Genomic DNA, 13,854 nt, shown 5'->3' with positions numbered 1-13,854 from the left:
TAAGCGAATCACAAAGTTTCCATTAATCTCTGTGTACATGAACAAAGGAAGTGCTACATTCAAGTCAAACAATAATTTGCATCCAACCAGTGTCAAACTACCCCATGAATCCCAAAATGCTGCCCAGTCATGTCCCATTGCTGTGTGTTATTATGGTATTTGTTCAACAACTCTTATAATAAAGGTCCTAAATAACAGTTTTACTGCACCTGCTTGGCAGAAAAAACAACAATAGAATGTGAGAAGTGCTACCAAGCTGTAAATGCAATTACATTTTAGCAAAGCCACGCTTTGATTAATGCATGTACCGTTGATGTACAGCTAGAGGGACTGCTGTGTTTACTCTGATTCTAAATTTAAAGGAAAAAGAAACTATATTTGTTGCTTGGGTATAGGGTGTGCTGACAGCCACGGGCTGGAATAGGTTTGCCTATGTGTTGGGGACTTTGATTGCAGAGGAGGCAGGGGGTTGGAGCAGGCATTCACTGTATTGCAAAGACTATTACTCACTCTAACAATTAGCTTTTATCTATTTGCTTTACTTTTAGATCAGATGGCCACTTTAGTTTACATAATTAGGCTAATTATTTTATTTATTTATTTTTTTTTGTTATTCATTTTGAAGGTCCCCTTTAGCTATCAGCCTTATTTCTAGGAGCAGAAAGTTAACTCATCAAATGCCTCAATGAAATTTTATCAGATTGGATGCAGTGAGCTCCACTTTCAAATACTGTCACCCTTATTATGTTATTTTCCTGCAACTGACTCAGATTGACCGATGAATGATGAAGTCTTGAAATAGCTCGTAAAAAAAAAAAAGAAGAAAAAAAGGTAAATCAGCACAGTGCTCCAGTATCCTTGATTATCGGAGCTCAAATCGGGGCTCTGGTAAACAGAAGTTCAGAATTACAAAAAAAAAGCAAAGCAGAAAGCAGTTTCTTTGTCTCAGTTATTAAAAATATTGTTTTAATCATTCAGAGCTGAATCACAAGAAAGGCTAATTGTTGAAGACCACATGATACAGTGCTGGCTCATGTACTGGGGCTCAGTCGTGGACAACTTAAACCCTGCTGACAACCTGCTTTCCTTTTGAATTGATGCAAGTTCCTCCTCAAATTTATGCACTAAACTGCTTTAAAATGTCCACATTTCACACTTAAGACACTACCAAAACCCAGGGCTACATTTTGTGGTGAACTCAGAATTTATTGTTCAGGCATTACAGGAAAAAAGGAACAATTATAAAAGCCAATGCAGGCCTGTTGTTGATAAAAACAAACATTAAGTCATAGAGAGAAGGATTTACTGTAGCTGGTGGCTCTTATGTGATCTGTTTCATTAATTTTTCTATGTGTTTGTGGGGTTAAGTGTGTATACACAGTGTGTACTATTAGTTTGTGCACGCCTCATTATGTAGACAATGTGATTGCAGGCATTCCTTGTTTTGTGTGTGAGGATCAGTCTCTTGTCAACAGCGTTATGACAAATTGCAGTACAAAGAGGATAAGCAGTTTAAATGTCAGCAAACCCTTCTTCTAAGCATGATCTCAGTGTCTCTGAGTTGCCCTTGTTTTCTGTTATCAGAGGCTTAGTGATATTCATAGAAGCCGCAATTCAATAAAACATTTGTGTTTTTTTTTTAACAAATTTCTCCCTCCTACACAGTCTTACCTGTTTTTTTTTTTTTTTTTTTTTTTTTTTTTTTCCCCCATACATTTCACAACATTGGTTGTGTTTGATTTGCTTCAATAGGCTTAAATTGGACAAAATAGTCAAAATGAATGTGTTTCTTTTCATCCAAGAAAAGAATAAATTCTAAAGCTTTGCTTAAGGGGAACAGGAAAGAAGCCACTATGTCATTTAAATGGCTCATTGGAAATTGTGTGCAAAGTAATAAAAATGGTTTTGGTCAGGAAATGAAAGCAAGTGATCTGTTTAGTGAGAAACATTTATCTCAAGGAAGTGACAACTGGAATTGTAATTTATTTGGTGGAAAAGTCACTGCTTTTGCAGACAGTTCTTAAATAATCTGAGCAGTACGGATCATTCCTCTCAACACCCTCACATGGCAATAACAAAGGCATGACTTGAGTGGAGGAGGATTGAGGGAGTGGAAGAGGCTGCAGCAGCAAATTGGCTTGAGTGTGTCAGTCTGAAGTTTCAGGTTTTAAAGGTCACAATGTGCACCTGTAACACATATTAAATGTTAAAAGGCAGCTGGCTGCCATACAGCCATGCTTAATAACTGCAAAGCACAGCCGTCCAAATGCAATAGGCTGCTGGACCTGCCTGATCAGTCACTTGATCTCAACCCAGACTGAATGGCTGAAGACAAAACTAAAAACATAAGGACCCATGGTCAAACAACTGATCACAGCTGTATAAATTTAATGGAAACATAAAAAATGAGGGAGTTTATTATTTAGTGATACTCCCAAGCCAATGCCTACAAGGTGTAGTTGCCTTTTAGAAATTAGCTTTATGGTTATACTCATTTTTTCTGTTAGATTAAGGCCATGACTTAGACCTTATATGTTAAACCCTTACTTCAGTTTGGGTGTGAATACACTCCAATAAAAATGGGCATCTGCACTTTGTCCACAGACCCCCGCATACAGCCCAGAGGGCCTAAAGGATCCATTGCTAATATCCTGGTACCAGCACTCCAGGACACCTTCAGATATTCTTTATCCATGCCTTGACTGTTCGGAGCTGTTTTGGTGTGATAAGAAGAGAATACTTCACATTATTCATGGTGTTGTGGCTGATTGGTGTTGCTCCCTCTACGGGGTGAGGTCAGTATGGGTGACCTCTTTATGTCTGAACAGAAACTTATTGCACTTTTTACCCTAAAGTAAAATAAGTCCGTTAACGAAGTTCTTATGTTTTAAGAAACATGAACAGCCTTTTTTTTTTTTTTGCTTGCTTGAAAGTTAGTGAGCTTTTAAGTAAAACCTAAAGTTAATCTGTGACAGTAAATCAGATAAAGAAGAAAAACATTGTAATTCTTTATTTTTGACCTCAATGTCCTGTCTCTCTGTGCACCACATTAACTGATTTTCACACCCACCTCATCAGCTGCGTCATTACCTCACCACAGGGTCCAGACTACTACATACAAAACACACCCTGTTTCCCTTTTATTAGCTATAGTTTGTACAGAATCTGCATTGATATCCTTCCTGTCCCTTACAGTCCTCTGCTTCCTGCTGCTCTTTACTTTTAGTTGAATGAAGCACATAGTTGCTCCTGCCAGCACATAACTGCTCCTGGCAGCCTTTTCTATAAAGAACTGCTGTAAATTTATGGTGCACTTTCCAACAATATATCACTGCATTTCAAAATTTTCTTTTTTTTTTTTTTGGTTAAATTATGTCCTTCACACGTAAATTATCAGTTAAAGCTGCCAATGAAAGAAAGCAGTAGGTAACTGTAATTTATCAGCATAAAAAAGTGTTTCCTTACAAATAAACCTCGCCACTTTGTCTGAGTGTCACTAGGAGTTAGTTAGTTAAAGACTCATGACAAAGATGCCCAAATATGCAAAAAAAAAAAAAAAAGAAAAGAAAAAAACAAATTGGAGGAGGGTGGGTAAGCTAGATACTAGGGGACTTAACTTACCACTGGACTGGCTTTGAGTAAAAAAAAAGGGGTAAGAGTTTTTGCTTGACGGTCAAAAATATTGCTGACATGTGCAAGCTCCACGGAGCTATATAGGTTTGACATGGGAATTTACAGGTTTTTCACGTGTAGTTATGCCTCTTCCACTCCTTCCATCCTCCTTACATAGACCCTTGTGGGGTAAAATTTACAGAAAGCATAAAAATGATGTTACACTGATATTATTTCATCAATAAATGGTATTCAAGTAGAATCATGTAATAGTAATTGCTTTATCTCAAACTATTATTGAAAAACAAATAACAACAATAATAGGTATTTAAAATGTCATTGTCTCAAGAACTTGGCATGTGTTAGTTGTCTTGGTTTTATGATATCAAATTATGAACAGTATGGTGAAGGAGACTGTTTAAACAACTTAAAAATTGAACTACATCCTTCAGTGGTTGATTCATGTTACAGACACTCAGGGCCTGAATTACAAGCCATGTCCCGTGCATACGTACATATTAATATTAGTACGCAAGTGGGGAAGTGGGGTCGAAAACATGGTTAATGCGAAACATTCTACTATTACTGTATGCAGTTTATCCATCCCCTATAGCAGGGCTAGTCTATTAAATCCTATGAGGGCTGCAATCCAGCAGGTTTTCCATGTGTCCCTGCTCCAACACACCTGACTCTAATTAAATGGATCTAACAGCATATATATATATATATATATATATATATATATATATATATATATATATATATATATATATATATATATATATATATATATATATATATATATATATATATATATGCTTTTTTCCCCGTCATTTTGCTTCCCTAATCCAATTCATTATAACCTTCTACATGAGTTTTAAAGTGACAGTGGTTACGGTCTTGGCAGAAGTGTTTGATGTTTGAAACATCTTCTTGAACTGTATCAAAGGAATGACAAATCAAAAGCAAGAAATCATTTCATACCTTTGTTTGTAGGACCTCTTAGCAGATTTAATAGGATTTTCACAAATTAATGGTCTGATGTTTGTTTGATGTGTGTTTGATAAACTGTTGGCAATTATGTGTTTACAACTCAGCTATTGCTTGCACCATTACACACCAGTTTTCCATCTTGAGCTTGCCATCTTCCTTGTGTAAAAGACAAAGACAAAGAGTCTGTCTACTTATCTTCCATCATACATTCACTCATTTTTTTCCCCAACTCTCGTGTTAAGACAGGATCATCAGTTGCTAAATTAAAGAGGTTAATGGATGTTCCTGTGAAAGTGCCTTTCAAGAAAAGCTTGTCATGCAGCTGGTATATGTAAATTTTCCTTTCATGTCACAGAGAAGAAATAGCCTTGGCGTTTAGAATTCTTAATTTCGTAAAATCACTTCTCGGCTACTGATGATTCGTACATGTTGAAAAGGATCAATGTGACATCAGATTAAATGAAGAAGAAAGAAAAGCAAACTGCAGCAGTGTAAAGTCTGGCATTAAAAACAGCAGAGTGATTGCTGTTTGCTCAAAATGTCCTCCAAATAAATGTAATTTGCTTCTCTTATTGAATGAAGCATGAAGGACTTTTCTCTCGTTTTGCACTATTCTCTTTGGGGAGGTCCTTGAAATAACTTTGAGTCCACTTTAGCCAACTGTTTTGCACAGTGGGTTATTTTGGTATCTGGGGTAACCCTGATACAAAACATGACAATATGCGTTTTAATTGCCTTTATTGATGGAAATCCAATATTTATTTTTTTTCTATTCTGTCTTGGGAAAGTTATTTCCCCCTGTATTTTTTCAAAGTAATATCAGGATCCAAATGAGGAAATTAAAAAAAAAAAAAAAAAATGTGGCCTCTCTTTTCTTTTGATATAATACCACTGTGCCAAAGTTTGTCTACACAATGTGCCTTTTGTTTATTTGTCATGGCCACTTATTGATATTCTATATGTAGACAACATTTCCAGGAATTATACTTGCTTCATTACTTGAAAAGATAAACTTTGTTATGCAATGTCATCATTTACTGACATGTTGGCTTATGTCTCCATGGATTTCTTAGCTTTACCTTTGTGATCTGGCGCTGTAGGTGGAATTTAGAGTTACTTGATGATATATTATATCATCCATATATATTATATTATATTATATTATATTATATTATATTATATTATATTATATTATCATAAGCGTTGCAGCGGGCGGTGGTGGATGCAGCTTTTCTTCTTTTTTTGGGGTAATTTTCATTGTGATTTCAGGGCTTGATGGGTGATGCCTTTCATAGGTTTGCTGTGGATGTGCACTCAGTGGCTTGACCAACATGGAGTAGTGCTAGATATAGCCAGTTTTTGGATCCAACAATGCAGGTTTAGACGTCAGAGGATTTAGCAACCTCAAACACAGGCTTTATCACAGGATTTGTTAAACCTCCTTTTTGGTATACCCCCCAGGCATCTGCAGAGTTGACTGACATGTGGATGAGGAAATTCAGCCATTTGATTCTGGTGTGTTGGAGAAGGGATTCATCTAAAAGCTGAATATCCCAAAATGATTGCCAGCAAGTCAAAGAAAAATAATTTTGTTGGCAATCAATTAAAATCAGTTAGATGAGACTTTTAAATAAATGATTCCAAACAAAAACAGTAGTTTTAATAGCAGAAATCCATAAAGTAAACACCTGTGTTGCTGCAGTTTCTTCTGAGTAAATATTGCCTTCTTTCTCTGTGACTGATAATTTGATATGTAGAGCAAGGATTTGGACCCAACTACCATAAAGCCATTATCTGCTATCTAAGTGTAACAGCAAAGAAAAGAGCAATGGAAAAGAGCTTGCTGCTGAAGATAGCGTATGAATGCAAATAGAACATCAGCAACACAAGTCAGGTTGTTTTTATTCTTTTTCTTTCTCATAGTGACATTCGAATATTTTTAAGGTAAGATGAAATTAAGATGTATAGAGTTTCTGCATTTTAACCAAAAAGTCAGCAGAACTGATTGAAGGTTATTATTTTTCCAGCCTAATTAACCAGCGGAAACCAATTAATTTAGAATAAAATAAACATTTTCACACAGATCTGTATGTAATGAATGCCATTTGTGTCAACATATGTGTAATCTTTGATGTTTTGTTTTCTTGATTAGTGGATTTTAACATGTGACAGTGTGTGCACAAAGACTTGACCACAGATGTGTTCAGACTTTTAAAGACTTGGAACAGAATTTGCTGTTTTTGGCCAACACACAGATCTTACATAGATATTACAGAAGTTTGGTTTTTGTAGTTAGGGCAATGTGACTGCCAAGAGATTCTTAATTATATGAAAGTGTTATTAAGTTCTACAAAATGCCTAAAACTCAAGTTTTTAATTAACTTTAAACAGCCCCTTTTGTCCCACTAGGTATGCCATATCTGTTGTTTTGTGTGTGTGTGTATGTGTGTGTGTGTGTGTGTGTATGTGTGTTTATCTTGAAATGCTGTTGTGAAGATATTCAGTAACCACAGAGCCAGTTCTTTAAATTGCTTTCTAGTTTTTTAAAGTCATTTTAACAGACATTGGGGGAAGATGAGAAGAAGCAGATGCTCTCTTTGCCTCCTCGCTGACATACTGAACTGAGTGCAGACTGCATGGCTGTGCTCACTGGCATGTTTCAGCTGCATCAGTGGGTTATTCACTGTGTTGATTCCCTGATTTGTTATGTTGGACACCGAGAAGCTCAGGGCCCTCAGGCACCCTGTGCTCCATGATGGATCTGAGACAGCTTTGCTATGATGGACAGGCAGCAAAGTACAACTCCCCTGCTCTGATCGCGGCCCCTGTTGCTCTGCCAGCTCTTTACGTATTGGTGCACTGGCTTGCTCAGAGGGAGGCTGACAGGTAGACATGCAGGGGGTCGCCTGCCACATACAGCTCTGGGTGAAATAAACTTATTGCCTGTGTGTGTGCATGTGTGCGTGCGATAGCATTATCCAGTCTCTCAGGATCTCACTGAGAGAAGTAATGGGTGACATAAACTTGCAGTCTACAATGAAACACAATATCTGTTTATGTGAACAAAATGTGCACTGCATGCAAAGAGTGAGGTTGAATCAAGGTGCAAGTGTTTGCAGTGTGGAACGCTGCAGTTTAGCTGTGACACCATTCATAAATGTCCATCAGTGAGCTCTGTAGTCAAGCTCCGATAAGCTCATCCTCTTTATCCCTCCAATGCTCCCCTCTTCAGCTGGCCCCAGTGGATGGACAGAAACACTAATGGCTGCTTGTTAAAGAGAAACATAGACATGAAACAGGCCTTAATGAGCTGTTTTCTGTTTGCATTTTTCTCTGGAGGTCATTGTTATTGGTGGGAAATTGATTGGCAGCAGGCCTGCACTCATGGGGGCTATGTGATATTGTGGGAAATAGTGCAGTTGCTGCAGCAAGGACTGCTTTGTTTGGATGTTTGCAGCTTCAGGGTGTGTGAATGCATTTGCAGGGGCATGAGTCTTTGCATGAGTGAGTTTTCGCAAGTCTGTCAAGTGAAGGGAGAGAACTAGCACATCGTTTTTTATTTCTTCCCTTTGTGAAGACATGTCCAGCAGTGTTCCATGTTCACGGATATTTTTAAGTATTCTTTTTTGATATTTCAGAACTTTTTCTACCTAGAAAACACATAAGCTAATAACCCAAGCAAGTAAAGGAAAGAATGGAGTATTCTGTTGATATCTATTGTGTATCAATCTATGCCTAAATGAAATACACAAAAAATAATATTGCCATTAAAAGTGATACAAATAATTGTATTCATATCAATGTTAAAAAAAAAAAAAAAAAAAAAAAAGAACAGCACCATGTTTTTGTCATTTTTAGATGTGGTGGAACTCTTTCAGTAGCTAACCAAAAAAAAGGGTAATTATCTTATTGTCAAGAGTAATCGTCCTATAGGTTTTAGATACTTTCCTGCTCCAATACACCTGATTAAAATTAGATAGATTATTTGAACAGTTTGTCGTCAAGTTATAAACAATGATCCACTAATTTGAGTGGATAAAAGGAAAGATTTGCCACTCAAGTGTAAAAGCCAGCAAGGGAAATTTATTTTTTATACGCATAACATTTTGAAATGATTGACAGGCTTAACTGCTCTGATGTGAAAAGGTAGGCAGTTTTAGAGTTCTGGAACATAACTAAAAAGACTATCTCCTTTTGCCTTTAGCTTGGATGTTGCAACATTCAAGTGAGTTTTATTCATAGATCTCAGTGCTTTAGATGGAGTTTGTGGGTGTGAAAGTTGGGACAAGCCTTTTAGACTTTAAAACAACTAATTAAAAATGTATTGATGGACACAAATTCTGTGAAGAGAGGTCAGAACAGGTGTAATGTGATCATGATTTTTCTTTCCTGTCAGGAGGTCGGTTGTCATACAGCCTGCTGGTGACAAAGTGATGATTTATCAACATCCACATATAAGGAATTACAATTATGTAAATGAGAGGTTATAAAAGCATGAATTACTTTCAATCATGCAGATGGCTGAAGGCCTTCAGTTTACTTTGGAGTCTTCATGGAAAAAAAAAGCTAATCTGGGCTAATCTGTTTTTCATATTTAAAGGCACAGTCAAATCAACCGGTTGGCAGTGAGAGTCACTGGACTAGGGATACTTAAATAACCGTTTTAAATATTGGACTGCCCAAATACATTCATTTTTATTCAAATTAAGGAAATTCAGCTCCATTCATGACTGTACATATTAAAGCAGAGCCTGGATCGAAGTAAAGCTGTAGGTTTTAATCTGAAGATCAATCTGTATTATCTGCAAAAAGACTGGAGACTGTTGAAGTATCTGAAAATAAAGTATTAACCACAGAAAGCTAACACAGCTAATACAGTTGTGCTGTTGGGAGGCTGTAGCTCAGGAGGAAGAGCAGTCGTCTTCCAACCGGAATGTCGATGGATTGATTCCAGGCTTTCCCTTACTACATGTTGAAGTGTCATTGGGAAAGACACTTTACCCCACGCTGCCTCCCGATGTGCCTATTGGGGTATGAGTGTGTGTGTGTTTGTGAATGGGTAATTGTCATGTGTCATGTAAAGCGCTGTGAGTGGTCAAGCTGACTGGAAAAGTGCTTTATAAGTCCAAGTCTATCAGTTGCTTTTTAAAAATGTTGCAACCATTTAGTTTCACAGTTCTGTCTCTGTGCTGTCATCAAGTTCAGAAATAACAAAAAGCTGTTTAAGCTAAAAGTTACACTAGATAACGTTCCGATCCTAAAACTCTGTGCTTCCGACTCATTTTGGTGGCACAATGACATTATGTAGATTCTTGGAGCCCTTGTTGCCCTGTAATGTCCCATGGCCGAGAAACCGCACAACTTTTTTTTTTTTTTTTCAGCCTGGTGCGTCACACAACAGGTACACTTTGTTTTCTGGCACTCATAAGTCAGCAAGTGGCTACACAAATGGTTCTGAATGCACTGATTTCTGATTCATAAGGAAACACAAGAGGAGGTTATAGGAGGAAGTGGAGAAAAGAAAGAGAGAATGTGACAGAGCAAAAGTCAAAATTAACAAAAATAAAATAGATCAAAGATATAGTACAACACAATAAAGGCTCTAGCTAGAGGGAGTCAAACCATGCACTTTAAAAATCATGGTCAGTGCTTAACCAGGGGCCTTGTTTTGTCTTAAAAAAAGAAAGTTTTAAAGCTAAACTTTGTTTTAGCTGATGGATAAAAAAACATACTGACAAAAATCAGTGTGCTAGCTGCAAGTTGTACATTAATTATATCATGCATCAGTATCTTCCAGAAATCATCTTTACATAATCAACTTTTGATGACAGTAAGAGGGTTGCCTTATCATGCATGTTTGAAAAATGTGTTGCATATTATTTTCAAATTAGCTGCAATCAGTGCAGTCAAAATTTAAAAAAATGTCTCAGGTTTTATGGATCAGAGTGAGTGATGAATGTTGTTTGTTTACACTGTAGATGTACATTTTTCTTTGTCTTGATTCAGTATTCAGATGTAAATTTCCATTACCTTTCCATGATATCCTGTTTGCTGTCCCATATATAATCTAACCAAAAGAAAAAAAGATAACTCTTCTACTTTGTAAATGATATTTATCTGTGTATGTGTGTGTTTTGTGTAGCAGCTGATGATAACTGGCTATCTTTAACAAGAAAATCTCATGTAGTGCAGCTTTACAAAGCGAGAACACCTTCAAGCATGCAAGGTTTTGTTTGTAGCTCTTTTAACACAGAATGTCAAGTTCCTAAAAGCAACTGAAATGTCTTGCATCTATCCCCCACCAGGTTGGGAAAGAACCATGTTTATTACCAGCTGTATGTGAATGGTGCTAATCTACACATCAAGCAGCAGCACTCAGTCTGCACTTGGTAGATAAAGGCAGCTGGCATGCTCTAAGGCCAGGCTGAATATCAAATGACTACAGATGAAGCCTGTTCTATCCAAAAGTGTCCCTGCAAGACTCCATCCATGATTACAGCCTGTCTGACCAAAGTGCCTGAAAAACTGACTCAAGATGAGAAGAGATTGTGCTATTATTTAAAAATCGGTGGAGAAACACAATGTTTTTCCACCGTGGTGGAAAGCAATTTTCCGAGCTGGAGGTTGTGCCTGCATGGGATCATTCATCTTTTAAAGAGGTTGCACAGGGGATTCACTTAGAGGTCACGCATACATCGTATTACACGCCTAGCAAGAAGTAGTGTTGAATATTAGCGTCATTGTGAAGAGTGGGATTCACGATGAAGCCTGCTTTATAAAACAACAAAGCTATTCTTTCTGCTTTCAAAGAAGGAAAAATACTTTTTGGGAGCAATGTTTTAAACAAGGGATCAAAGCATCTTTTCCATTCCTACAGCTTTTTGGCAATGATTTTTCTAATATAAAATATATTGTGTGGGAGTCTGTATGATATTTGACTTGTTTTGGATCTTTCTCAAATCAGCCTGCATGTAGCATTCATGACGTTTGTGTTGTGCTTTCTTTCCTCATACTGAAATTGTGTTTGTCTGATATTGCAGGGAGTTTGGCCGTTGGAAGGTGAACAGCTTGGCCCTGGAGAGACAGGAGAACAATGGCTTTTCCTTGCCGCTGGACCCGGAGTTCCTCCAAACCATTAGGCAGCTGGGCAGGAGGCCCAGTCTTAGCGCCATCACTGACAACATTATCAGGAAATACGGAACTCACTTCCTGCTCTCTGCTACGCTGGGAGGTAAATTCAGTACATGGGCTGTGGTTGACTTTGATTTTATTGAACTACCTTAATACTAGTGACAAACAGTTTTAAAAGGTGAGGTTTTGGCCATGCAGGCCTTTCACATTCAATAAATTGTCAGGCAACCATTTTACAACCTTAGAAACTTTACCAAAAAGGACATTTGATAGTGAAGAAACTAAAGTGCAGTGGTATACTACATTATACTACATTGGGCAGCGTGGGTAGAGTAGTCGTCTTGTAGCCTGAGGGCTGCCGGTTCGATCCTCGGACTGTCATGTCGAATTGTCCATGAGCAAGACACCGAACCCCAAGTAGCTCCTGATGGGTCGTGGTTAGCACCTTGCATGTCATCTTCTGCCATCAGTGTGTGAATGTGTATGTGAATGTGATGTACAATGTAAAGCTTTGGGTATCATTTACCATTATAATTTGTTTAAATATGCTCAAATCCTTTCTAACTGAGTATCTGCTGTTCAGGTTACATTAGAGTGCAACAGTTATGCAACAATAAATTCCAAGATTATTATTATTTTTATTAATAACATTATTATTATTATTTTTATTGTATGAAATTGGCAATTTATTTATTAATATTATTATTAGTCATATATCTTTAAAAGAAGGCTAATGCAATGTGAACATAATACAGTAAATTTTGGTTTACAAGCACCTGCAGCTTCAGAACTGCAAATGGCTCTCTGGACCTTCCATAACAGCTCTTAATACATGGCTAAAAATGCTAAAGAACTACCCTTTTTTTAAAAAAATAAATAAATAAATAAAAAAATTTAATTATGTGTACTGCAGAAGTTTTATATTTTCCTTTATTTTAAAACCTAAAAATTGTGATAAAAATGTGGTTCTTTAAAAATAAAAACTAATATCATATAGTAGAACTTCATCAAAAATGATAAGTTGTCTTTATTCAAAAGTCTTGTAACATTTGCAGCTCTAAACAAGTTTTATTTTGCTTGGTTGAGGGGAAAAATGGTTCTTTGGACTGTAAAGGTTGCAGACCACTGCACTACACCAATAAACAGATTTAGCAACAGTTTTCTCTTTAAACAGTAACAGTTAAAACATTTCTTAATCTATATAAAATCAAATATTTATGACAAGGAAGGCTGAAAATTTCACTTTTACTAACTAAAAGGTAAAAAGTCAGCAGGATGAATTTAAAGCTGTTTGAAGCTGCTTCCTTTTAAACACAGAAGAAACAATATCTGATGAATATCAGCCATCAGCTAAACAGACAGAAAGCAGGATTAGAATCTCACAGCTTGTAGATTGTGAGAAGAGATAAATATTCACAATAACTTCCATCCATGCACCTTTAGTGGTGCATGGAAAACATAGTCATAAAATGTCTTACCTTGGCTGTCTTGCCTAAAACCTAAATAAAAAAAAAACAAAAAAACAAAACTTAAATCCATTGCTCTTTTCCACCACCTCTCTCTCTCGCTCTCTCTCTCTCTCTCTCTCTCTCTCTCTCTCTCTCTCTCTCTCTCTCTCTATCTATCTATCTATCTATATATATATATATATATATATATATATATATATATATATATATTACAGGTTTGGACTTTAACCATTTATTACGATTAATTAATAAAACAAAGAAAAAAAAATCCTTACTGCGATGGACTGGCGACCTGTCCAGGGTGTACCCTGCCTCTCACCTATTAAATGCTGGTAAGAGCTCGGGTAAATCAATGTTTTCAAATAAACTACTTTGGTGCTAAATTTAGCGAGTTTTCAGGCCATCTAGTGACTTTATTTCAAACAAGCTACTAATGAAAAATCTAACAACGTTTTCTGATGTTGTTGGAGACTTTTGAAGACTGATGTGAAAGCATGGATACTTTTTCTCAATGAGCAGCGCTTCCACCCGTCCGTCCCCTGTCCAAAGACACTCGCAGCTGCATTCTGCGCTGGAGATGTTAACCTCTGACCAGACTGACAGTGAAACGTGCAAAGCTGCTCTAAGGGTAAAATAAAAACAAAAAAGA

At 36.8% G+C, this 13,854-nt stretch overlaps 1 protein-coding gene across 2 annotated transcripts in view; it reads left to right on the top strand.

The window, feature by feature from the left end:
* brinp3a.1 (bone morphogenetic protein/retinoic acid inducible neural-specific 3a, tandem duplicate 1) overlaps nt 1-13,854 on the top strand; it is a 63,048-nt gene that overhangs the window by 10,298 nt on the left and 38,896 nt on the right. For both annotated transcript variants that reach the window (XM_042007394.1, XM_042007393.1), the window contains exon 3: nt 11,646-11,836. In XM_042007394.1, coding sequence (XP_041863328.1) covers nt 11,646-11,836 — 191 coding nt within the window. The remainder of the gene's footprint in view (nt 1-11,645; nt 11,837-13,854) is intronic.

This window comes from Melanotaenia boesemani, chromosome 14 (assembly GCF_017639745.1).
Source record: "Melanotaenia boesemani isolate fMelBoe1 chromosome 14, fMelBoe1.pri, whole genome shotgun sequence".
Classification (NCBI taxonomy): Eukaryota; Metazoa; Chordata; class Actinopteri; order Atheriniformes; family Melanotaeniidae; genus Melanotaenia; species Melanotaenia boesemani.
This window is presented reverse-complemented; position numbering and strand designations above follow the sequence as displayed.